Raw genomic sequence first — 25,262 nt, 5'->3', positions numbered from 1 at the left:
TTCTTTCCATTTTTGAGACCAAATTTCATTTCTCTTTAGAATCTAGTCTGAACCTCTATAAACATGGAGTTTGATACCATTATTATCCAGGATTCTGATTTTAATCCATTGCAACATTAGAATTAGAATGCTTAAGGTTAACCCCAAACATACTTCCTCATATTTATTTATTCATTCAGTACATTTATATTGAATATTCATCTGTTTGTGCCAGACCCAGGTCCCAAGAAAAGACCCAGGTCCCAAGAAAGGCAGGCAGGGTCCTTTCTCCCAGTGGACCATTGAATATAACAGGGAGAGGAAAATGTGAAGTAATAGTTATATAACTGATCAGTTTATTACAACCATAATAAGTGGTATTATAATGATAGCTAACACTTCCATGGTTTACTATGTGGCAGTACCTATTCTAGGCACTCTACATATATTAACTCATTTAATTCTCATAGGCATATGAGGAAAGTAGAGAAATCAAGGAAGGCTTCTTGCAGAAAGTGTCAGCTCAGTCTGGAAACAAAAATTAGTTATGTTAAAGAGAGGGAGTTGAGGAGGAACATGAGTAGTCTAGGACTGTGCTGGCGGGTAGTCCTTAGCTACATGAGGCTATGGAGCATTTGAAATGTGGCTAGTCTGAATTGAGGTGTGCTATAAATGTGAACTACATACTGGGCTTCAAGACAGTATAGAAGAAAATAATGTATGATAGTGTGTTCGTTTTTTATCTCGATTACATGTTGAGACGATACTTTAGGTATAATGGGTTAAATCAAATATGTCATTAACATTAAATTTACCTGTTTCTTTTTACTTTTTTTTAAATGCGGCCACTAGAAAATTTAAAATTAGTGAGGCGCGGTGGCTCAGCTGAAGTGGGAGGATTGCTTGAGGTCAAGAGTTGGAGACCAATCTGGCTAACATGGTGAAACCCCGTCTCTACTAAGAATACAAAAGCATTAGCCGGGTGTAGTGGCATGCACCTATAATCCCAGCCACTCAGGAGGCTGAGCCAGGCAAATAGCTTGAACCAGGGAGGTGGAGGTTGCAGTGAGCACTCCAGCCTGGCGACAGGGTGAGACTCCATCTCAAAAAATAAATAAATAAATTTAAAATTGCATATGTGTCTCGTATCATATTTTGATTAGACAGTGCTGCTCTAGAAATCTGGGAAGCCTCAGGAAGCAGGTATGTCAGGGGAACAAGAACCCAGAGGAGGTATATGGAGAATAATGAGAGAAGAGGAAAAAAATTGCTAAAGGCAAATGTGAATGACCAACTTTCTAATCTGCAGGTCAGAAAGGGTCATTGCAACCTTTGCAAGCCCCAAATCTGAGAGGTTGGGGCCCGCTGACTTATGAAAATAGTGTCATTCTCAAAACCAGCTCCAGCTGTGAGCCAAGGGATGGTTAACGGCTGTTTTCGAGGCAGATTTTGCAGATGGACAAGGCAAGAATCATTAGGGCAAAAAAGTAAATAAAATTGGAAGAACGTCTCAGGGTAAAAGTCAGGCCTGTAACAATGGCTGGGCCAGTCCTCTAACATCTTCCTGCCTGCCCCTTTACCTCCCTGGCCTCATCTCCTCCTCGGCTTCTTCCCCATCCCCGCCCCTACTCCGGTTACAATGGCCTCTTTGCTGAGCCTCAAAAACACCAGGCATGCTCCTGACTCAGGACCTTTGTGCTGGCTGTTCCCCCTGTTGGAAACACTCTTTCCCTAGCTATCCCATGGCTCTCTTACTTCATCAATAAGGCCTACCCTGACCATCTTATTTAGAATTGCAACTCTATTGCACTCCTTTACCCTACTCTTGTATTTCTTTTTCTAGCTTATATTACCTTCTAATATATTCAATAATTTACTCTTTTGTTTATTAATCTCCCTATTAGAAAGTACATTCTCCAAAGACAGGTATCTCGGTTTTATTTCCTTCATTATGCCCCATACCAAGACAGTGCCTGGCATACAGGGCCTGCTCAATTAACTTTGTTTTTTGAATGAATCAAAGTGTCAATGGTGATGCTCAGCGCAGGTTTGGTCAATGGACAGGCATCCTCTGCGCACGCTCTCCTCTCCTGAAGAAAAAGACTCTTCTTTTTCCCTCTCCTGCAGTTGGATTTAACTAACCCCGCGTCTCGTTCAGCCTTTACTCAGGGTTCTGCCCTGTTCTGGATCCCACACATAGGCTCCCAAGAGAGTAAAAGAAGCAGCGAATGCAGAGGAAAACGCCCTGGATTGGAAGCTGGGATTCCCAGGTGCCCTGCTAGCTTAGCAGCAACCCACTTGTTTCTCCAGCTGTCAAGGGTTCCAGGCTCAGTGGGAGGCTGAACAAGGTGCTGACTGAGTTAGGAATGAAAATGAGGGGGAAATCGTTACCTAAAGGGCAATGGCTCTCCAGGGATGGTTCTTGGACCAGAGGAATCAGCATCACCACCCTAAACCCACAGAATCAGAAACCCTGGAGGGAGCCAGCAACGTGTTTTAATAAAGCCTCCAGGTGATGCTGATGCACTCAAGTTTGAGAACTGCTCTGGGCGAAAGGAGGGACTTTGTTGGAGCCTTGGAGGCAGGGACGGACTTGAAAGGTTAGGGGAAGAGGACAAGTTCCCGCGAGGGCAGACTAGCGCTGGGTTGGTTCCCTGCATAAGACGCCGCGCAGGATGGTCCCACCCCCAGTCTGACCTGGGAAGTTGGAAAGGCCAGGGCTCCTACGTGCTCCCACTCCCACCCCAGGAAAGTCCCTGCGGCGAGGCAGTGACCCTCAGCTGGCACGTCCGCCTCTCCTGCAGCCGCAGCCCCGCCCGGGAAAAACGGCCGCGACCCGGGGCAGGTCCGTTCCCGCTGCTCGCAGCCTGCGGTCCCTGGCTTGGCGCCCCCGCGCCGCGCTGCCGGGGAGCGCGGCCCCTCCGCCCAGTGGCAAGGTCCCTCCCCAGCTGCCCTGCGCCTCTGCTGACCGCGTGGCAGCCTATCGGCTGCCTCGACTGACTGTCGTTTCCGTGTCTTGGTTGTGGCCTCTGCCTCTCCCCCTTCCGATTTCCTTCGATTGCTTTTTACGGTTACTCGGCGCCCACTGTGTGCCCTGGACCGGACCAGACTCAGCAGGTAATGGGAAACAAAGGCATCTCCCCGCATCCTCTGCTCCATCCCCACTCCCAGCATTTGTCCTGTTCTTTTTTTAAAAAAATAAATCTAAAGGAAGCTTTCTTCTGGAAGGCCTCACAGTAGAATTTAAAAGCCTACTTGTATCTGACTTCTAGAAAGTTGCAATTAAAATGTACATCTTACCTTGACTCATGCCAAAAATTTAAGCTGTTATCAGCTATTAATTAACACCTCAACCAGAATGAGTTTATTAACCTAAAGCAGACAGCTTTATCCTGTGGAGGTCACCTACTTGAGAGTAACTATTATTCACCTACTTTCACTTTTGTGCCACTCATTCATTCAAGGAAAAATATTCAGTCATTCAACTATTTATTGAGCACCTAGTATGTGCCAGCATCCTTCTTGACTGGCACTGGTCAATAGAAATAATAATTAATTACATATGACATTTTAAGTTTTCTAGCAGCCACATTAAAGAAAGTAAAAAGACACAGGTATAAAAGTAATTTTAATAATATATTTAACCCCATATGCCCTAAATATTATTTCAGTATTGATCAATATAAAAATTATCAATGAAATAGTTTGCATTTACTTTTTATGCTGTGCCTTTGAAATTTTGTGTGTATGTTACTCTTCCAGCACACCTCAGTTCCTGCTAGGAGCATTTCAAATGCTTAATAACCACACTGGCTAGCGGCCACTGTGCTAATCAGTGCAATTCTAGACACTTGAAGAACAACTGTGGAAAGACAAAGGAAGAAAGTCAGTAAACTCATAAACAAATAAAATTATCATAAGTAGTGTCCCGTACTAGGAAGAAATTAAAGCAAAGGAATGACATAGAATGATGGGTGTTCCCTCACTTAACCCTTTCGATTCCACTTCAAGTTGAATAATAGTATATAACAATGTTATATTACAATTTTATAGCTATGAAAACTGAGGCTGAGACACAAAGCAACTTGTCCAAGTGCTTATACTTGGTAAATTCAATGTCCAGGATTCAAATCCCAGCTTGACTGCCTTTCATGCTGGTTCTTATTACCCTACAGGTCCAGATCATAAAGAAGACAGAGGGCAGGGAGGAGTTGAATGGCTTTGGAGTTTAAACTTTTGAGCACTGAACTAGGAATTTGCTGCTGCTGTGTGTTACTGATTAGGTCTCATGACCTCTCTGGGCCCTCCTCACAAGTAACACGGAGGACTTGACCTTTTTCACTGACCCATCCACAAAGGGAATCAAGAGGTTTGAGCAAAACAGTTAACACTTTTCATCCTCAAATGTACCTGCTTTTACAGAGGTTTTGTGCAAAGCTCAAAGTATTTTTTTCCTCGGTTCAGGGGGACTGAACTAGGGTCTAAAGATGATTGGGACAACATTGCACAGTATTAGATGCAGTGGCTTTGAGTGGTGGTTAGCTGGTCATCCTAGCTATGGGACCTTAACTGTTCTGACTTTCAATTTTCTCTATTTTAAAACAGGTATATACCTCCTGGCATATTTGTAGAAGGGAACCGGAATGTTGCATGTAAGCATTTAACATAGCAACTAACACATAGTAATCACATGGACAGTAAACACTGGCCATTATATTAACAGCCCCCAATGGATATTGTACCTTTGGCATTAGAAACACTTGAATTTGAGTCTTACATCTGTCACCTACAGGCTGTGTGACTTAAACAAATCAATTAATATATCTATTTCATCTGAAAAATGGGAACAAGAACATTATTTGTACAATCTGCCACAGTGCCTTCATAAATGTCAACTAAGATTCTGTATGTAAATGTGTTTTGCAAGCTGTGAAGTGCTGTGCCCTTGTTGATTAATCTTGGTAGTTACTTTTCTGTCAAGACTTCATATTGTGTCCTTTGCAGGTCTGAGCGGCCTCATCATTGCCTTTGTAGCAGAAAACCAAGAACTTGATCTTGTTTTAATTTGTACCAGCAGTGCTCATCAAAACATTTTGTGAGCCAGTGTGCCCAGATTATTAAAGTTAGGAGTCAGAGGATCTAGTTTGACCTCTGCTACACACTGGAGGTGTAATCTTAGACCAGTCATTTAACTTCTCCAAGCTGTTTTCTTAGTTCCTAAATAAGAATAGTCTTAATATTTCTTTCCTACTTGTTGGGGTTATTCAGGATGATAAAAGATTAAAAGCCTGTTGAACAACATCCATTTCTAGAAAGGCTGAGGGGAACATTCCTAAGTATTATTCCCAGTAGGCAGCATGTCTTCCCTCCTGGCAGCTCTCACCCTTGCAAAGCAGCCTCGTAGAACTACTTATGGTTTCCTGCATGGGTCTCTGCTGTTTCACTCCTCAGTGCTTGTGTACTTTGCACAGGCTGGTTCCTCTGCTTGGAATGCCCTTCTCCTCATTTCCTCATCTTAGAACCTTACTGCTTATTTACGGGATGCCTAAGAAACTCATTTTCCAAAATCCAGCTTAAAAGAGTCTTCTCTCTAAAACCCATTTAAACCCATCCAACCAAAGTCAATCACCGCCTCCCCTCTGTGCCCCACAGTAACCAGTAAAGACTGCCATCGTATCTCTCATCACCCTGCGGCACAGTTGTCATTTAATCATTCCTTTAATGGCAGCAGTATAGCACAGCAAAGAAGCACATAAGCCCTGGAAACTGGGTTCAAATCCCAGCTCTGATACTTAACTAGTGGTGTTGCAGAAGTGACTTACTCTCTCTGTGCCTCCTTATCTGTGAAGCAATGATGATGACACCTCTTTCATACAATCGTTGCTGAGAAGAGACACATTAAACCCTTAGAATAGTGTCTGGGTTGAAACCATCATTCTCAGCAAACTGACACAAGAACAGAAAATCAAACACCGCATGTTCTAACTCATAGGTGGGTGTTGAACAATGAGAACATGGACACAGGGAGGGAAGCATCACACTGGAGTCTGTTGGGGGGAAATAGGGGAGGGACAGCGGGCAGTGGGGAGTTGAGGAGAGATAGCATGGGGAGAAATGCCAGATATAGGTGATGGGGAGGAAGGCAGCAAATCACACTGCCACGTGTGTACCTATGCAACAATCTTGCATGTTCACATGTACCCCAAAACCTAAAATGCAATAAAAAATAAAATAAAAAAATAAATTGCAGACTACACACACACACACACACACACACACACACACACACAAAGAATAGTGTCTGGTGCAGAGCAGATGCTCCGTAAATCTCAACTTTTATTAATGTTTCTGTCTTTCTTATTTGACACCAAGGACTTATCCTCAGTGCCTAAACAACCCCTGACACACAGAAAGAACTCAACCAACGATTGTTGAACTTATGACTCAGAGAATCCCACATGCCATGAATTCCTGTGTCTCTATTCAGTCCTCTCCCCTACCCCCTGGATCCTGTCTGCTCTCCACTTTTCCTTAGAAACAGGTCTTGCAGCTTCTGCTTTCCATTCAGCATCAGCTCTGATTTCTTGGCCAGGAGTTCCCCCATCTCCTGCCCCATTTCCTATTTGGCTTTCTGACTCAGATTCTTCCTGTCCCACCCAGCAGAGAGCCCCGCTTCTGACCCAACCTGCTAAGACATTGTTTTTTCCATTTATTCTCTGCTTAGATCCCTCCAGATTCCATTGATTATATCAGAGGTCTTCTGCCAGGGGTTTTAAGGTCCCCCACAATCACGAATTTATCTTCTCACTGCTTGCCTGGGCCTTTCTCTGAGTGTGGCAATCCCTTCACCATTTTATCCACCTACCTATTTACCCACCCATCCATTCCACCACCCAAATTATCCACCGATCTACCACCATCCCTTCAACCACCTACTCACCCATCCACTTCCCCACCCACCTTTCCATTCATCCATCCATTTGTCTACCCAGGCATTCAATTAACATTCACTGTGTATCTATCACTCTTCAATCACCATATAGAACACAGACTTGGACAAGAAGAAAAGCTGATCTTTAACTCCTTGTAATTTTTAAACTACAAAAAGAAATTAGATAACTGAAGAACTATTCTTTGTGGCAGAAGATAGTTTGTGTCATGGGTGCCATCGTAGCCTTCTAAATTAAGCTTCAGGGAATCTGAACTTCCTAAAATTGTAAGCAAAATGGTGTGGGTAAGAGGGTTTGTGTGGTGCCTCTTTATATACATGGGCGTTTCTCAAGGGAGAGGCTCCAGGGCTCTGTGACATTGTCAAAGGAGTTTCCCAGGAAATACCAGGGGCTGGATGAGGAAAAACCTGGGGAAGAAATAGCTTTAGTTTAGGGGTTTAAAGGGAGAGAAATTGAAACTAACATTTATTTCAGACCCTCTATGTGCCAGGTACCATTTCTAGTGTGGCAACCTTTGATGTGTCCTTGTTTAGAATATGGGAATGGGTGAGAAACAAAGTGGAGGAAGCTAGCCTTTATTAAGTACTGGGCTAGTCAGCATCATTTTATTTTTATTTTATTTTATTTTATTTTATTTTAAGACAGAGTCTCGTTCTGTCACCCAGGCTGAAGTGCAGTGGTGCAATATCAGCTCACTGCAATCTCCACCTTCCGGGTTCAAGCGATTCTCCTGCCTCAGCCTCCTGAGTAGCTGACATTACAGGCTCGTGCCACCATGCCCAGATAATTTGTTTGTATTTTTAGTCTCGAGGTGTAGAGTAAAAAAGATTTGCACTGAGGCCACTTGGGCTCTAGGGCCCATGATCTCTGCATCTCTCCCAGGGCTTCCTGTGGGTCAAGCATGTCACTGTGTAAGTGCTTTACAACTGTAAAACACCACTCAGAATAAGAGAAGATGGTGTTTTCTGTGCTTTGAGAACATTAAAGGGTTTTACAAGCCTAAGGAATTGCTGTCATTAAATTTTCAACAACCTCCAAAAAGAATGACCTTTTCCTGCAGATTCAGCCTATGTAAAAGGTCAACGAGTCTTGGTTCTCACCCAGAGAGTGTTATCACAGCAGTTTCCAGGAACAAGGCTGGGTACAGGGCAGTCACTCAGCAAGCACTTGTGGCTGGGCCTGTTGGCAGAAAGGAGCGCTCAGCCTCCTGCCAGCCTCTGTGGCCCCCCTCTGCTGGGGGTTCTGCCTGGGGAAGGAAGGAGAGTGCTCCATCACAGCCAGCAGAGGAACTGTCACCTCAAAACCACCCCACTGCCTGGAGCCATGGGGATGACCAGCAGAATACACACTTCTTCCATGTCTGGAAATTTCTAGAACTTCAAGAAAGCTTATGTCCAATTCAGCTGCCCACCCAGAGTATTCCCCTTGCTGCCTAATATTCACCCACTCCCTCTGTGCATGAAAGAATTCAAAATCCCTGGACTTCTTGCAAGGGAAAAATTGACCTAAGTGACCTCTAAGCATCCTTCTAGTCAGAGAGGACTCAGATGAATTAAGGGAGAAAAGATTTTTTTCAACTAAAATTATTTTCTCCTTGAAGGCAAGGACCATATAATTCGTCACTCCCTTTACCCTCGTGCTCCTGTCCATCTCCACGGCCACCACCCTCCTCCAGAACACCACTATTATAGCCCCCAATCACCGCTTCAGCCTCCTAACTGCTCTCCCTGCATGTATCTTATTGTGTCCTAGCTGTTCTCGGAAGCCAGATTGGTATTTCTAAATGGATCTCCTTCTATCTCAGCCTGCTTATAATTCTTCCATTGCCGTCCTTGATGGATTTCAAGACCTGAAGATTTTGCCAACTGCTTGGCATCTCCTTTCACCTCTTCACACATTGTGCCCTTGTACCCTATGCTCTGGCCACCCCATCTGCACCCACCCACCTGGCTCTTCCCAGGTGCTGTTGTCCCTGTTCCCTGAGTCTCCAAGCCCCTCTCCACCGTAACTCTTTTTCAGCCTGCAGGGCTTAGTCACTAACACAGAGACACTTTTCTTGAGCCCTTCTTCTTCTTTTTAAGACAGAATCTCGCTCTGTTGCCCAGACTGGAGTGCAGTGGCATGATCTCAGCTCATTGCAACCTCTCCCTCCCAGGTTCAAGCGATTCTTCTTCCTCAGCTTCCTAAGTAACTGGGATTAAGGCACGCACCACTACGCTCGGTTAATTTTTGTATTTTTGGTAGAGACGGGGTTTCACCATGTTGGCCAGGCTGGTGTTGAACTCCTGACCTCAAGCGATCTGCCTGCTTCAGCCTCCCAAAGTGCTGGGATTACAGGCGTGAGCCACCATGCTGGGTGAACCCCTAACTCTTGATGAGGTGCCTTCCTCTGTTGCTACTGCACCCACAGTCCTCTTAACTGCATATTTTAGTTTTCTGTCTCTGCCACCGACTGTAAACTCTGGGCAAGCTTCATCTCTGCTTGCTGGTTTGTCATCATATTCTCAGAGTCTTGCCCACAAGGCCTAAGACCCTCACTATAAGAGGTATTCCATGAACACGTTTGCACTCCACAGAGCAGGGATCTACTCAGAAGTGAGGTTAGATTTCTTTGCCCCAGAGCTTGAAAGGCCTCACTGCAGAGGGCCCCAAATGTGGAAACCATTAGTACCTCCTCCCTCTGCTCTTAAGTGAATTTGCTGGGAAAGCAGGGGGCCATGCAAGGCACCTGAATCATATTATAGAGCTTGGAACCAAAACCAGGCATAACTGAGTGGCCTTCCCCACTCCCAGCCCCTGTTTTTAGCCAGATGACCAGCACCCTGCCCCCTCAGGCACCCTGCCCTCCTCCCTGACAACATGTTCTGGCTGTGACAGCACTACTGTATGGGTAGGGGCAGTCACATTCGGAGTAGGAGAGGCAGCGAGTCATTCAGCCCTGGCATTCTGTCTGTCCCTTGTGACTCAGGTTGCCACTTACCCCTGAGGCTGCAGGACATAAGCAGGGATCACCCTTTCAGTAGGTATCAGTGATATGGGGAAAAGGTCAGGCAGTGCGCTGGGCTGCTGAGTCACCGAGTGAGAATTTCCCTCCCTTCCACCCTACCTGTGGTTGCCTGCCTATCTCAAGGGGCATCTCTTCCCTCTCTGAAGCCGGTTCGATTCTTGGAATGGATTTAATTCAGGGCATACCATGGGGATAGCTCTTGTCTACCTTTCTCTCTCTCTCTCTCTCTCTTTCTCTTTTTTGAGACAGACTCTCACTCTGTCACCCAGGCTGGTGTGCAATGGCGTGATCTCAGCTTACTGTAACCTCCGCCTCCCAGGTTCAAGCAATTCTCCTGTCTCAGCCTCCCAAGTAGCTGGGACCACAGGTACACACCACCATGCCCAGCTAGTTTTTGTATTTTTAGTAGAGACGGGGTTTCACTTTTTTGACCAGGCTGGTCTTGAACTCCTGACCTCAGGTGATCTGCCTGCCTTGGCCTCCTAAAGTTCTGAGATTACAGGCATGAGCCACCATGCCCGGCCCCTTGTCTACCTTTTTAAAGGATCTAACATGTTAGGGAAGAAAGCAGGCTTTGGAGTCAGACACATCTGAGCTGAATCTCAATTCTGCAATTTACTAGCAATTTACTAGCCGTGGCACCCAAAGCAAGTTGCTTAACCTCCCTGACTCTCAGTCCCTCATCGATAATGGGAGGATAATGCTGCCTAACTTGTCAGATTATTGTGAGAGTAAATGTAGTAAAGTATGTGAAAGGCTTAGCAGAGTGCTTGGCAAACGGTGAACAGTTCCTAAATGGTCGGTGTTATTATTTGTACAAGCTGACATCTTCGTAGATGCTTGATCTCTGGGGAACACCATATCTCCCCATAGTCACCAGGCTCTGGCCTTCAGCTCTGTACATCCACAGTCATATGTTTGTGGCTTTGGAAAATTTAGTTGAAATGTGGTGAGACAGGAAGATAAGAAAAGGAAGTAAAAGTGTAGTGACTTCTTTTCTTAACTGTCTCAGATGCACAAACTGCTTCCTCAACTCAAATAACTCCTGGCTGTGTTTGTCTGAGCAGAAGCCAGACGCACGAGTGAACACGGGGGCTGTACAGGTAGTCCGGAGAGCAGGGTTTTATTGTGTCAGGCTTACTCTTAGACAACTAGAGAAAGCAGAGTCTGTTAACCGAGACTTTGAATACATGTACTCCTTTACTGTCCACTGAACTAAGACTGAGGTTCTGTGCTTTGGCTCTTGGTTCAATGTCTTCTCCCCGCTTCATCCAATGCTTCTATTCCTCCAAACAGAGGAAAAACATCAATGTATTCCTTGGATCAACATAGAGAAGACCTAATTTGCTCAGTGTCATTTGGCAAGATGTTTAACCTCTCTTGTAACCTAGCTATCTTTAGCTTCCTTGATGCTATTTTGAAATGTCAAACTAGCAAATACTGCTTCCAGAATGGTTCTGATCTGGGATATGACAGGATGCGTGGGGGTGGGGGCCAAGGAGGAGGTGGGGATGGTGAAGGAGCCTGCTGGTAGATGGTGAGATAATGCACCAGCTTTGCAACCACCAGGATTCTCTCCCTTCTACCATCTCTGCCACCTCTTCCAGGCCACAGACCCAATTAAGGGAGACATAGGGCATTGAGTCTCACCTGGGTCTGACCTAGAGGAATGTCTGCTTATCTGACTCTGGAGCCAGAACTGGACATCACATTAGCCAAAAGAGAAAACTGACTCTCATGTTCCTGATCCACTCTAAAAATATTTATTCATTCACACACTCACTCACTCATTCATTCATCAGGTATTTATGAGTACCAACCATGTGCCAGCACTGTACTAGGCACTGGGGATACAATAGCTTGCAAAGGCTAATTAATATTTATTGGAATCATCTGGGGAGTTTTATTAAAATGCAGCTTCTCAAGTCCTGTCCCCAAGAGTTGATCTATGAGGTTTGATGCGGGCCCAGGAGTCTGCATTTTGAGCAAGTACTCAGGAATTCAGATGCAGATAGTCCAGATGTATGAGAAACCTTAGCCTAGCTTGCAGTAACATTTATTTCCTAAGTAAGCATTATCCCAATGTTGAAAGCTTGAGATATAGAAATACCACCACAGGCCTCTAAGAGCTCACAGTTCATAGTCTCCAGAAAGCAACAAAGAATACCATTTTAGGGCACAAAGTACTTTGAAAGCAGAGGTACAAAGTGCTGATAGGGCTCCAGGGAGGAGGTATCTTGCTCTGGGAGAGCTGGGGAGGCTTTGTAAAGAAGGGATATTTGAGTTAGGTCTTGAAACATAACAAGTGTTTCTCAGATAGAAAAAGAGTAGGTGCAGATTGTACTTTCTGAAGATGGACTTACCAACATATATCTCCCATCCCACATGCTCTTACAATGGGACTGGAATGCTTCCCACAGAGAAGTGGGGGGTCTGTGTTCTCTTCTCCTGAATCTGGGTGGGGGCGTGTGACTGCTTCCACCCAGACATTGTAGCAGAAATGATACACGTGATTTCTGAGGCTGGGTCACCAAAAGGCCATAAGGCTTCTGTTTGGCTCTTTCTCTCTCGGGATACAACCCTCAGGAACCCTGAGCCAACATGTGAGGAATCCAGCGACTCTGCAGCTGCCACGCTGGAAGGACCACGTGGAGAAATCACATAGCAATAGACAGAGATGGTGGATAATTCCAGTCCCCAGCCTTTGAGCCACGCAGCTGACACTGAGTGGGGCAGAGAGGAGCTGTTCCTTCTCAGTCTGCCTGAACCATGGATTTGTGAACAAAATACATGGTGGTTTTCTTTGCTTGTTTTAAACCACTACTTTTGGGGTGCCTTGTTACACAGCACTAGATACCTAGAACAGGCTAGAAGAGCAGTTTAGGAAGGGGAAATGACAGCAGGTGCAAAGGTGTTGAGGGGTGAAAGGGGTGTGTAAACTATTTTTGAAATTTGGAGAGCATCAATATCCTCATGCAGAATTTAGAAGTCTTACTTCACTGCAGACTGACACGTGAAATCAAGCTGCATGTGTTTGCTCAAGAGGTGCAGGCTAAGCTCTTTCCCTAGGCCACGTGACCCACCAATTCAGTGCTGCCTCAAATTGGCATACATGATTTTAACTGTCATGTCTTTGCTGAGATGTAATTTCGAGTGTGGGCAACACCTTCTCAATCCCTAGGAAAAGATTCATTAGATCTTGAAACAGAAGTGATTCAGGCATCATCTGGTCTTCCTGCCTAAGGTCTTATGGTGCCAAGCACTGTGCCTGGCACACAGAGGATTGTACAATGGTGACTGAGCCTGCCTGGGAATAGTGGCATCAGCCCTAGAGCCTGTGTCCCTGACTTGTGGGTTGAGAGTCCCGGAAATGGGAGGAGTCTTTACAGGTCACCTTCCCATCCATTCTGCCAATATCAAGGACTCAGTTCTGCTCACACACCTCTTCTAGCCACCTATTCTCACCTATTCTTCAGCTAGGTCTATATGTTTTCCTCAAACTTCCCACCCATTAAGCCTGGTTCTATCTTTGAGGAATAAGAATTTGTTTCCTTTTCCCTATGACCACTGTGAAGGCTTTGGGAAATAAGGGGGAAAACATCAATGTTTTGGGACATAGAGGAAAAGCATCAACTTGGCTAGGCTGAGCCACCCACCCCAGAATTCCCTCTCTGGTCTGTTTCTGGTTAGGGTGGGCCATAAGAGATACTCTTCCACGAGAGTTGTGCGTTGGATGGGAGGCAGAGACCACTTTATAGCACATGCACACCATCACTCAGGGATTCACACACTAATCTAGGTGCTGCAGTGAAGGGGATTTGCAGAATTAAAGTTCCTATTCAGTTGATTTTGAGTGTATCAAGTGCAGCTGGGCTTGCAATTGCTCTCTCTTCCCCGTGGGTCTTCCCTTCCTGATTGCCTTCCCTGTGGCTTAGCCAACTTCCACAATTACATAGGATAATTAATAATACTTGAAACAATAATAATGATGTTATTTAATTTTATTTATCAATCTGTGTATTTGTCTATTATTCATTCTTTCATTCACCGATCAATCAATCAATCAATCAACCAACCATCCCTCCTGTGGTTCTGCTTTGCTGGTTAAGCCCTGACTGACACAACCACCTTTCAGAAGACCTCGATGCTCAGTTTTCCATCGCTAGTTGTGCAGCCCGACTTCCACCAATGTGCCTTTTACAATGTGGTTTTGAGTCCCATTATCATGCTGGCCTCTTTCCAAACATGCTGCATTTTTATGCCTGTCCCTCTTAACAATGTATCCATTCAAGAAGCATTTGTTGCATTACTGCTGAATGCTAGGGATCATCTGGGGGATACAACAAGAAACAGGACTCATCAGTTCCCGTATTCATGGAGCTTGGGTCCCTAATTCTGAGACCTTATTCCTTGTAAGGTATAGACCAGTCTTACTAGCACTGGAGGAGGAAGGTTGTTTGACCATTGGTGCTGTAAGTATCACTTAGTGCTAAGGATAATATCACCACCATTATTTGACGGCAAGGTTGGACAATAGTTCTATTAACTTTCAGGCATTTAAAAACTAATCATTCCATATAACCTTCCTAGCAAATGTATGATGTAGACATGATCCTTTCCACCTATCAAATGACCCAGAAGACTGCGTGGCTTGTAAGTGCAGAGTCAAGCAGTGACCCCAAGTGTATAAGACCCCAAATATCATGCTTCTGGTTGAATGACAAAATGTGACCTTTTCCTCCAAAGAGCTCCTTGAAGACAGCCAGCTGTCAGCCATCTGGGACACAAGTTTTTTTTACAGGTTCTCTTGTTCCTGTGGCTCTAATTCTCTGATAATCTTACTTTAGTCTCTAGTCCACCCTACAGGGAAGACTCTTGTGCTCTTCAAAGGCTCAACAAGGCTACTTGCTCAGACAAGAATAAATTATAAATGACACTGAGAACAATCCTTTCTGTAGTTATCAATTTGGGCCTTTGATATATGATGAAATACAAAGCATGGACTACTATTCTGCTAGACCTGTGGGATTTTAAGAAGTGCTGTGTACCAGAGGACAGGAACTACCAGTTGTGAGCACCTACCATGGGCCAGGGTCTGTGTCAGTGATAACAGTAATAATAATAATAAATATTAATTGTGTACTTTTGTGCCAGACACTATTTTAAACTTTTTACATACATTAACATTTAATCTTTTTTAACAACGGCATGAATTACTTTTATTATCCCCTTATTACTGATGAGAAAACAGAAAGGCTTAGATACTTCCTTAAGTGATATAGTTAGTAAATAGTTGAGATTTACTAACAAAGTTGAAATTTACTCATGCTGTCTGGTTCCAGAGCCTGTGCTCTTGTCGAAAGCATGGTGTCCCCTTAAAATCATTTATCTCGTTGAATCCTAAGAGCCATGCATGTGAAATGCCATCTCAACCCTGCTAGATCTTCCACAGACAATGCTTTATTCTGGTAATATGTCAATCCCTCCTTTTACTCAATAAGCTTCAGGCAGGGGTGGGTGCGGGTAAGGGTGGGCAGGAACTGTGTCTGTCTAGTTCACTGCTGCATGTCCAGGGCTTAGCACAGCTCCTGGCACAACAACATAGCAGGCCATCAAGACACAGAAAAGAATACACATATTTTACAAATGAGGAAAACAAAACAAACCATGTGAGGTCAAAAAAGTAATGAGTGACAGAACTGAGGTTGCAGTCCAGATTTCCATGAGGCTGAATTCCATCAAAAACAGTCTTTTGATCACATTTTCTTTCCTCCTATATATTGAGCTCACAGAGCAGGCCCTGTTACATACTAGATATTCAATAAAATGTGCTATTAAATGAACAAAGTGCCCTGTTCTTCAATTCTTCTCATATCCCATTCCTCCACCCTTTATCTTAGAATTCTATCTTTTCCATGATGCCAACACACAGTCTAAGACGTGTTCTCCATGCTCACCCTCAACCCTGACCCTGTTGTATCTAGCTACTCTTCAGTTATCTGACATTTTTATATCATGTTCTGCAGGTGTCCCCAGCCCCTTTTGGGAATGCCTGCTGTTTGACTTTGCACCATCCTTCAAGATAATGAGGCCCACCTAAATTTTCCCCCTTCAGAAACTCTCAACATAGTTTTTGGTTTAATTTCTTGGAATCCATGTGCTATAGATGGGGGAGGTTTTTACAATCTACTAAGACATCAAAGAGAGAGTTTCTTGGGTTTTTAGGAGGTGGGGAGCTTATGCCAAGAGAAGTATGGTAACTTCTTGAGATGGAACCATGTCAGACCTGAAGATTACAGTGGGAGAACTTCAGGTAAATGATAAAGTCCCAATAGAGAAATTAAAATTCTTGTGAGTCAGGGGTAGTTTGAATTGCTGGAATGAACACTAACCCAAAGAGGCAATGCCTGCTAATAAAATGAGCTGTAAACCCACGTTCTCCTTCCTTCCTTCCCTCCTCCCTTCCTCCCTTTCTTCTTTCTTTCTTTCCTTCCAGGATAAACATCCAGGCAAGTGGACAGCGTTTGCATCAGCCCAGCAATAAGAAGGACCATACTCTACTTGGGAAAAGGCAAAGGTGTTTCATATGGATGGAAGTGAGTTCAAGGGGAACAAGAATGGAGCTTGCCAGCGAAGTGGAGGCTGGCTTTTAAGACAATTGTTCTTAAGGCAATGGGGAGCCATTGATGAGATATAAGTTAGAGAGTGCTTATGTTAATTCTCAATTTATGATTAAAATACTTTGAATATTTTAGGAGCATTTTTCGAGCTCTATACGTACTTCTTGTATTTTGGTGGTCTCAAAGTCATAGGGCAAAGCTAGGAGTTAATTTCAGTTCCAGCTCATGGTATGACATAGCAAGTGATTTCTTATTTTAGGTCCTTAGTTTCTCATCTCTAAATGAAGAGAAAGAAAAGCAAAGGATTGGCAAGCTTAACGTGCTCAATAGTTTTTCTTTGCTGAACTGTTCCCAGAGGGTCAACCAGCCTTCAATAGGTGTGATTAATAAATTACAAAAGATAAATAGAGTGCCTTGAAAGATTTTATGTTTCTTATTTAAATTTTACCTGTCTTTACAGCCTGCCAGGAAACCTATCATTCAACCCTTCGCAATAAAACAGCCCCTCATGAATGAAACAAAATAAATCAGAGGTCGTGGGCTTTTAAACTCACGAAATGAAAGCCCAGCATGCATGCAGCCTCCCTCCAAATTAATCACCAGATTAAATGCAAGATGTGTACACCAAATCAATAGCTTGTGACACAGATCTCCTGTCTGTGCTTCAGGAAAATTCCACTTCCTTTCAGATGTTGTTGCTTGAAATGTCAGGAAGTTTCCATTCATCATCCGCCCTTGAAAATGCCACCATCACCATACTTCATGTTTTCTTGCTTTCTTTCTTCAGAGGAATCCAAGCACCTTGCAGAGGGAGCCCACTCATTGTCACAGACTCTCCTGGAGGCTGAAAGGGGGGCAGTATGCAGAAAGGAGAGGTGTAGAGAGGCCTGATTTAGAAATAAGAAAACCAAATCATAAAGAAGCCTAATGTCTTGTTCCAACATCTGAAAGAGACAAGATGCATATATTCTCTTAAGTGGGCAGCTTAGGGTAGTGGGAAGAACACGGATTCAGGACTTTGAGAAACATGGATTTAAATTTTGACCCCCAACACCTCTCTGCATTTCACTGTTATCTACAAAATAGAGGAAATAAAAACACTATACATTCAGGACTTAACATCAACACTTACTAGTTGTGTAACTGTGAGCAAGTTATGTGATTTCTCTGTCTGAGCATCTTCATTTGTATATGAGACCATGGAGTTTAAATGTCCAAGCTGCTGTCACTGCTCAACAAAAAATAATAAGGAAACATTTCATCTCTCAATCAAGGCTAAATCCACTTTCTCGGCTCTTCAAAACTTGACCCTGCCATCACCTTCTCCAGTAACCCCTAGATTGAGTTAGACGCCTTTTTGTAGTGCAATAATAATATTAATAATACTTTACAAAACAGTGATAATAACACTAAAAACTAACACATTGATCACTTACTACCTGACATGCTCTGGGTACTTTATTTGGATAATTCATTTAGTACTCATAATAATCTTATCAGTTGTGTTATTATGTTCTATCTTTTACAGATGAAGGAATGAGATACATAGAGTTTCCATTACCTGCTCACTGATATCTTAGTCAGTTTGGGCTATAACAAAATACCATACATGGGGTGGCAATTTTTTTTCTTCCCACAGTTCTGGAGGTTGGGAAATGCAAGATTGAAGTGCCTGCAGAGTTGGTGTCTGGTAAAGGCTTCCTCATTGATGGCTGTCTTCTCACTGTAAACTCACGAAAATGGTAGGAGTTCTTTTATAAGGGACTAATCCTATTCACAAGGGCTCTGCCTTCAGGACACAATTACCTTGCAAAGGCCCCACCTCTTAATATCATCACCTTGGGGATTAGGGTTTCAATATATGGATTTGGGGAGAACATAAACACTCAGATTATAGCAACTGGAAAGCAGAGGAGTGGTCCTATCTCCCAGAGAATCCTGAGCATCATTCTGTCTTGATTATATGACCATGGTATTTCACCTTATATGGCTTTCACCTCCACCAGACTGAAGGCTTTCCTGAAATAGGGACTTAGTGTTATCTAATTTTGTATTCCTGAAGTTTAGCACAGAGTAGGTGCTCCTTGAATTTGAAATGAAACAAAATTGACTTCTTATGCAAAGGCAATAGACTGCATTTAACAAAAAGGGCTCTGAATTGAGAAGGTGACATCCCCCATGAGAATGTTGCAGAGCTAGACGTTATTTCACATGGAAGATACTCAGCCAGACTGGGGCAAAGCAAAGGCAACAGTAACACAGACAACCAAAATCATAACAGAAAACCCTGCAAGACCCCAAAAGCCCCCAACCTAGAAAACGTAAGACCCTTCCCTTCCCTACCTAAGCAGAAGACCCTTAATAGATGTTTAATGTGTATGTTCTAGAAGTTGCCACAAGAACCTCAGTGAATGGTACATGTGGTTGTCACACATGGATATACCCAGTAAACAGCAAAGGAAAACTTCTTGGGGTTCTAATTCCAGAGTGCTGCTGGCTCAGCCATTCTTAACAAATTGTTACGTTCCTTTCACTAACTCTTGTGTTAAAAAATTTCATAGGATGTTGTTAGAGATAGGCCTCAGGACTGAGTGGAACTCCCTAATCATTGCAGTCAAGATTCTGATGCTAATAGTCACAGCATAGAAAAAAAATTAAATGCCTATAAACATATAGAACAAATCTCAACTGAACTGACCATTACATTCAATTAAGTAATGAGATTGTTTTTCTACATTTACAAAAGTTAAAACAATCAGCAATATCTAGGTTCAGTGGGGCTTTGAGGAAACGGGTAAGCCTACGTCCTATTAAGTGGGAGTGTAACTTTGGAGTCTCCACCCAAACCTTGTTTCTGGGATTCTGTCACTCAGAAATACCAACACATGTGCTCACAAATATATTTTCAAGCAGATTCATTCCAGCACCATTTGTAACAGTGAAACACTGGATACTTCCAAGGTAGGAAAATGGCTTAAAACGTTCATGGTATATTCATGCAAATAGTTAGGGAGCAACAAAAACAAATACAATAGGTCTGTATGTATTGACACAAAAATATGCCCAGATTCTGGCAACAGCAACAAAAAAAATGAAGCTTGGCTGTGCAGAAGGCCTCTAGCACTCTGCTCTAGCTCTTTGCCTGCTTGCATTAGTCCTTGCTTGTGCCACACCAGAGAAATAACTAAGTGACTATCAGGGATATAGATGGTAGGGGAAAAGGAAAAGGAAAATAGAATTTTTTTTTCATTTATAATTTTGATTCCCCTTTTGTCCTTCCTTTCTTCTATTATAATGTACATGAATGTGTTAGTGTGTTCGGGCTGCTATGACAAAATACCATGAACTAGGTAGGTTGTAAACAGCAAACATTTATTTCTCATGATTCTGAAGGCTGAGACATTCAAGATCAAACACCAGCAGATTTGGTGTCTGACAAGGGCTTGCTTTCTCATAGATGTCACCTCCTAGCTGTATCCTCACATGGTGGAAGGGACAAAGGAGCTCTCTTCAGTTTCTATCATAAGGACACTAATTCTAATCATGAAGTCTTCACCCTCATGACCTAATCACCTCCCAAAGTCCCCACCCCCTCATACCAATACCAATTCTAATACCATATGATTTTGGGGGTGGGGACACAAACATTCATACCAGAGCAATACATTTTTTGGGGGTTATCACTATTACTTGATTTGTTCTTTTTCAAAGTTCTGGTGTCCAGTAAAAGCAAAGCCAGACTCTTGATGAGATGACAGGGCTATGTGTAATACAAGTATGGACAAAGCCCTTTGATAATAGAGAAAAAAAATGGAACAACAACAAAATCCCACCAGGAAGAGTGGAGAAAGGTGTCACTGAAGAGGGGGACCTAACATTCTGCCTGGGTCTTGACTGGGGGAACAATGAAGGCAAAGCTTTCCAGGCAGAGGCACACAAGAGCCCAAGCCAAGAGGCACAAAACCATGTGGGCTGTGGTGGGTCTGCAGCAGGATGGCTTCCTTGGTGCTCAGATACTTGCAGCAGGATGGCTTCCTTGGTGCTTTATTCCATGTTGGGAGGGGGCACCAGAAGCACAGTCTAAGGAACAGCCTGAGTTTAGCTCTACTTGGGGAGCAGCCATGGGGAAAGAAGGCGAGAAAGCTACAATGGATAGTTTGCACACTGTTTTCTTCTGACCCGCTGTGGAATGTGGCTCATAACTCATCTGCATATGTAGCTATTGAGGTGGACAAAGTAAATCCAGCCAGTGGAAATTCCTGGGAATACATGATGAGGCCCAGATAGGAAATGCCAGTGAAGAGATTTTACTGGTGCCAACCCCAAATACCAATGCTCAAGCTGTGCTTCTCAGAGAACCCTCATTGCCTGTCAGCTTTAGATGAAGCACTTTGGCAAATGGTAAATGAATAATAATTAGGGTCCCATTGATATTGTCCTTTCCAACCCTTTGCATCTAACGTGATACTTCAAGAAGCTTTGAGACAGCAATGATTATTCTAATTTTACAGATCTTAAAATTGAAGCTCAGGGAGGTTTGGTAAATTCTTCAAGGTCACACAGCTAAGGGAGACAGAATGATATCATAAAATAATCCTTTCAGTTGGAATGATATAGGCCTGTTTTAAAATCTCTATTCCATGACTCACTATTTGGGTGACTTTGGGCAATTTACTTTCCTCTCTGCATTCATATTCCTATCTGTAGAATGTGGATAACTTTACTTCACTGACTGTTGGAAACATGGAATTATGATATATGTTGCCTACTTGCTACCCATATCCCCCTTCTTCCTTAATGACTCACACCTAATTTACAGTGGAGGGGTAGCACATACACCCTATTAAAACATTCAATTTTCTGGTCTCCCTTGCATCTGGGGGTGGCCACATGACATTGTTCTGGCCAATGAAATGTAAGCAGAAGTCTCAGGGAAGGTACCTTGTCCTGAATAAGAAAGCTAAATCTTTTTGGTAAAAGCCTTTTTTTCTCCTTTTCTTCCTTCTTGGAATGGGGAAAGGAGACTGGGAGATGCAACAGCCGTCTTAAAAAAAAGGATGAGCTTGGGTCTTTGACAGTATTTTTGGACTGCTTTTCTTGGACTTCTCACAGCTTGAGACAAGTAGACTGTAGTTAGTTGAAGTGGTTTGCAGCTCACCATATTCCTGGCTGATAGAGTAATTAAGGCTTTGACTCATCATACATACTCAATGAATAGCAACCATTTTGATTAAGGCAGAGACCTTTCTCTGAACTGTGAGAATTTAATTCCCTGCACCCTACACATAAAACAGCATTAATGTGCCCAACCATTCCCACCGACACTATATAGCACTCTTCTCTGTTCTCTGCCTTGCTCACCTCCAAGGTTGGCCACATAGTCCTCTCCACCTGCAGATCAGCCTCAGTTTAAATGAGATAACATGTAAAATCCATAGCACAGTGCCTGACAGACAAGCATAAAACCAATGAGATTGTCCTTTTTTGAGACAGAAGGTTTTAAAGCAACTTCTGCAAATGAGTCTTCCTGCTTAACAAACATGTAGGAAGAATTTTAGAGGGCCTAATGACCTGAAAGATAAAGAAACCAAAGCAGCTTTTGCATGACATTCAAATTACCAACCCATGCCTAGAGCTCTGGGCTCCTCTTCCTGAGTCGGTAGATAATGGCCCCTCCCCTATAAACTTAAAGGAAAGTTTTTGTCCCCATGTGGTATTGCGCTCATCTGATCATAGTCATTGTAATTGCCCTGCCCACTGAAAGTGAGAAATACATCTCATTTTTCTTTGTAAGAATTGTGTATGTATAAATTTATGGGGTATAAGTATAATTTTGTTACATGGATCTATTGTGTAATGGTGAAGTCTGAGCTTTTAGTGTATAGATTACTGGAATAATGTGCATTGTACCCATTAAGTAATTTCTCATTATCCAACCCCCTGCCACACCACACCTTTCCGTGTATTCAGTGTCTACTATTCTATACTCTAAGCCTATGTGTACACATTATTAAGTTCTCACCTGTAAGTGAGAAGATGCAGTTTTTGTCTTTCTGTGTCTGAGTTGTTTCACTTAAAATAATGGCTTCCAATTTTATCCATGTTGCTACAAAAGACATGATTTCATTATTTTTCTTGGCTGACTAGTATTCCATTATGTATATATACCACATTTTTCTTTATCATTTTTCTTTGACCCTCTAGTAACCCTGCACAGTACAGGTATTCAATCAGTTATTATCAAATGACTAAATAAGGTTCTAGTGTATGCCTAGGAGTCTATTCACATGAAAGTTTTAGCTGTTTTCTGAACATGGCTGAGCATTTCTATGCCTCAGTACCATTGCACATGCTATTCTTTTGGCTTAGAATTCTCTTCCTCCATTTTATCCCTGCAGGATTCCTACTCATCCACATACACCATCTCAAATGCCATTTCTTCCAACTTTCTCAGTTTCTCTCTCCCCTATACTGTTAAGGCATCTTATACCTATTTGTACTACATACAGCATGTAACTCACTATTATTGTGATTCATCTGCATGCTTCTCTTCCCTGCCAGACTGTGAGCTCTTAGAAACTTCTACTATTTTATTCTGTCAATTGTATTCCATAGACATCTGTCATACGGTAGATATTAAGAATTTTGGTGAATCTCGTTGCACAAAATTTACACAACATTTTGGCTTTCAGTTGTTGCCACCCCTATTCCTGTGATGATATTTGTAACATCAGGCATTATGGGGTAAAGTGAAAGGAAATGATCCTTTATTCAGTGTCTACTGTAGACCAGGCATTTTTGTTGTCCAAGTTGCTTCCAGAAGAAGCATGAAACATCATCTCAAAGAGCTGTGGCTTCATTGTGGAGACACGCTACACTTACATGAATGTTTTAGAGGTTAGCACCTTTATCACTTTAAATCACACCTCCTGGAGTGATTGACTCACTACACATCCATGGCTTTAAGAATTTCAGGAGCCCCCAATGGCCATCTGTATTGTGACCTCTTAACCCGCAAAGACACCAGAGCCTGACCCAAGCTACCCTAGTCTGATTCTCTTTAATAGAAATATGAAAATTGGAATGGTTTGAAGAGATTGGGAGTTGCTGGAGGAGAGTCACATTTGTGTCAGTCTTCAAGGATGAAAGAAAGGCCATGAAGAATTTCAAGAAACCAGAATTGCTCTGGGTCCTCCTATCTTGGTAGTTCAGATTTCCTTTGATTCTCTGAGACAGCCCCCAGCATTTTTCCAATAAATGGTTCCTTTGCTTAAGCTAGAGAAGTCCATTTTAGATACTTACAAGTAAAAAAATTATAACCAATGTAGTCCAAAAGTATTTCCTCTTTTGTCTCTGTGTTGGTTAGGATTTGCATCAGTTGCAAGTGACACCATATTTCTATTAATGCAGACCAACCAAGCTTTTTCATCTTGTTTGGCTGTTGTGACTTGACTATCTCTGCCTCCAGTCTTGAGGCTTACCCATCTCTCTAATGTATAAATAAAAGTATAATAGTGGAACTTCCATTTCGGACCATGATGGAATGACAAGAGCCAGACGTATTCTCTCATCATAAACAACAAGAAAACTGGGGGAAAATGACATGAAACATGTGTTTTCAGATATTGGACAACAGATAGTATAATACTTTTTTAGGAGGAAAAGTGAGGTGAGTCATCAGCTTTCTGCCTGGAATTTCATTCTGGACCCCACGTCAGGTTGAGGAATCCTCAGCAGAGCTCAGTAGTCTCATTAAGTTGAGGACAGAAATTTAGTTCAAGGAGGCTGAAGTGACTTAAAATTGTGGAGTAGAGTTTCAGAGAGGAGACCCTCATAGAAAAAACACTTCAGAGTCTTTGCTGAGTATTAAGTCATGCATGCCTAGGGCAAAACTCCACGAGATCAGCCAATGAGTGACTGGGGAGCTGGAGACTGAGCGCTCTCCAGAAATCGCAGCAATGAGAGATATGTAAATTCCAACCAGTAGGAGCAGAACATGCTCATGAATCACCTGGGACCTTCAGTAGAGACCACAGAAGTGTCATGACTGGGTGATGGGATTATCCCTAGAGTCATTGTTTCTCTAGACTTCCCCTAAAAATCTTCAAAACAAGGCTTGGGAGGATCAAACCAATCAACAAGTAACTTATCTAACTACCAGGAAAACCTTACTTCTTTAAAGGACAACAAGAAAATCCAGACACTCAAAACACAATATTCCATATCCAATCAAAATTTTCTGGACATGCCAAAAAGTAGGCAAATGTGATCTATAATCAGGAAGAAAAAGCAACCTGGAAATCATAGAAATGGTAGAATTAGCAGACAAAGACTTTGAAAGAGCTATTAATTCCGTCAAAATGGTAAAGAGTAATCACATATGTGTAGTAAAGAGAGAAATGGAAGACATATTTCAAAAAGAGAAAATAAAACTTCTGGAGATTAAAAAATACAGTATATACCAATGAAAGTCTTCTGGAAAGATTGAAAGCATATTATATGTTGCAAGAGAAAATATTAGTAAACTCACAGACTAGTAATAGAAACTATCCAAAATGAATCGTATAGAAGAAAATGATTCAAAAATAATGAACAGTGTCTCAGTGACCTGTGGGACAATTTGGAGTGGTGTAACATAAAGTTCCAGAAGGGGAGGCTGGGGCAAGGGGAAACACTAGAATATTTGAAGATATGATGGGAAAAAAT

At 42.8% G+C, this 25,262-nt stretch overlaps 1 protein-coding gene across 1 annotated transcript; it reads left to right on the top strand.

Moving 5' to 3' along the window:
* The first annotated feature begins 2,380 nt into the window (after positions 1–2,380).
* On the top strand, positions 2,381–17,825 carry LOC105710196 (uncharacterized). The gene is made up of 5 exons (XM_064370535.1): positions 2,381–2,470; positions 2,728–2,915; positions 2,959–3,096; positions 16,433–16,532; positions 17,017–17,825. The coding sequence occupies exons 1-5, from the start codon at positions 2,381–2,383 to the stop codon at positions 17,080–17,082; spliced, it is 582 nt and encodes a 193-aa protein (XP_064226605.1). The 3' UTR covers positions 17,083–17,825.
* Positions 17,826–25,262: the final 7,437 nt, after the last annotated feature.

This window comes from Aotus nancymaae, unplaced genomic scaffold (genome assembly GCF_030222135.1).
Source record: "Aotus nancymaae isolate 86718 unplaced genomic scaffold, 86718_ANA_hifiasm-v0.15.2.pri h1tg000007l, whole genome shotgun sequence".
NCBI classification, from domain to species: Eukaryota; Metazoa; Chordata; class Mammalia; order Primates; family Aotidae; genus Aotus; species Aotus nancymaae.
The sequence above is the reverse complement of the archived record's forward strand: the minus strand, read 5'-3'. Positions and strand labels throughout refer to the sequence as shown.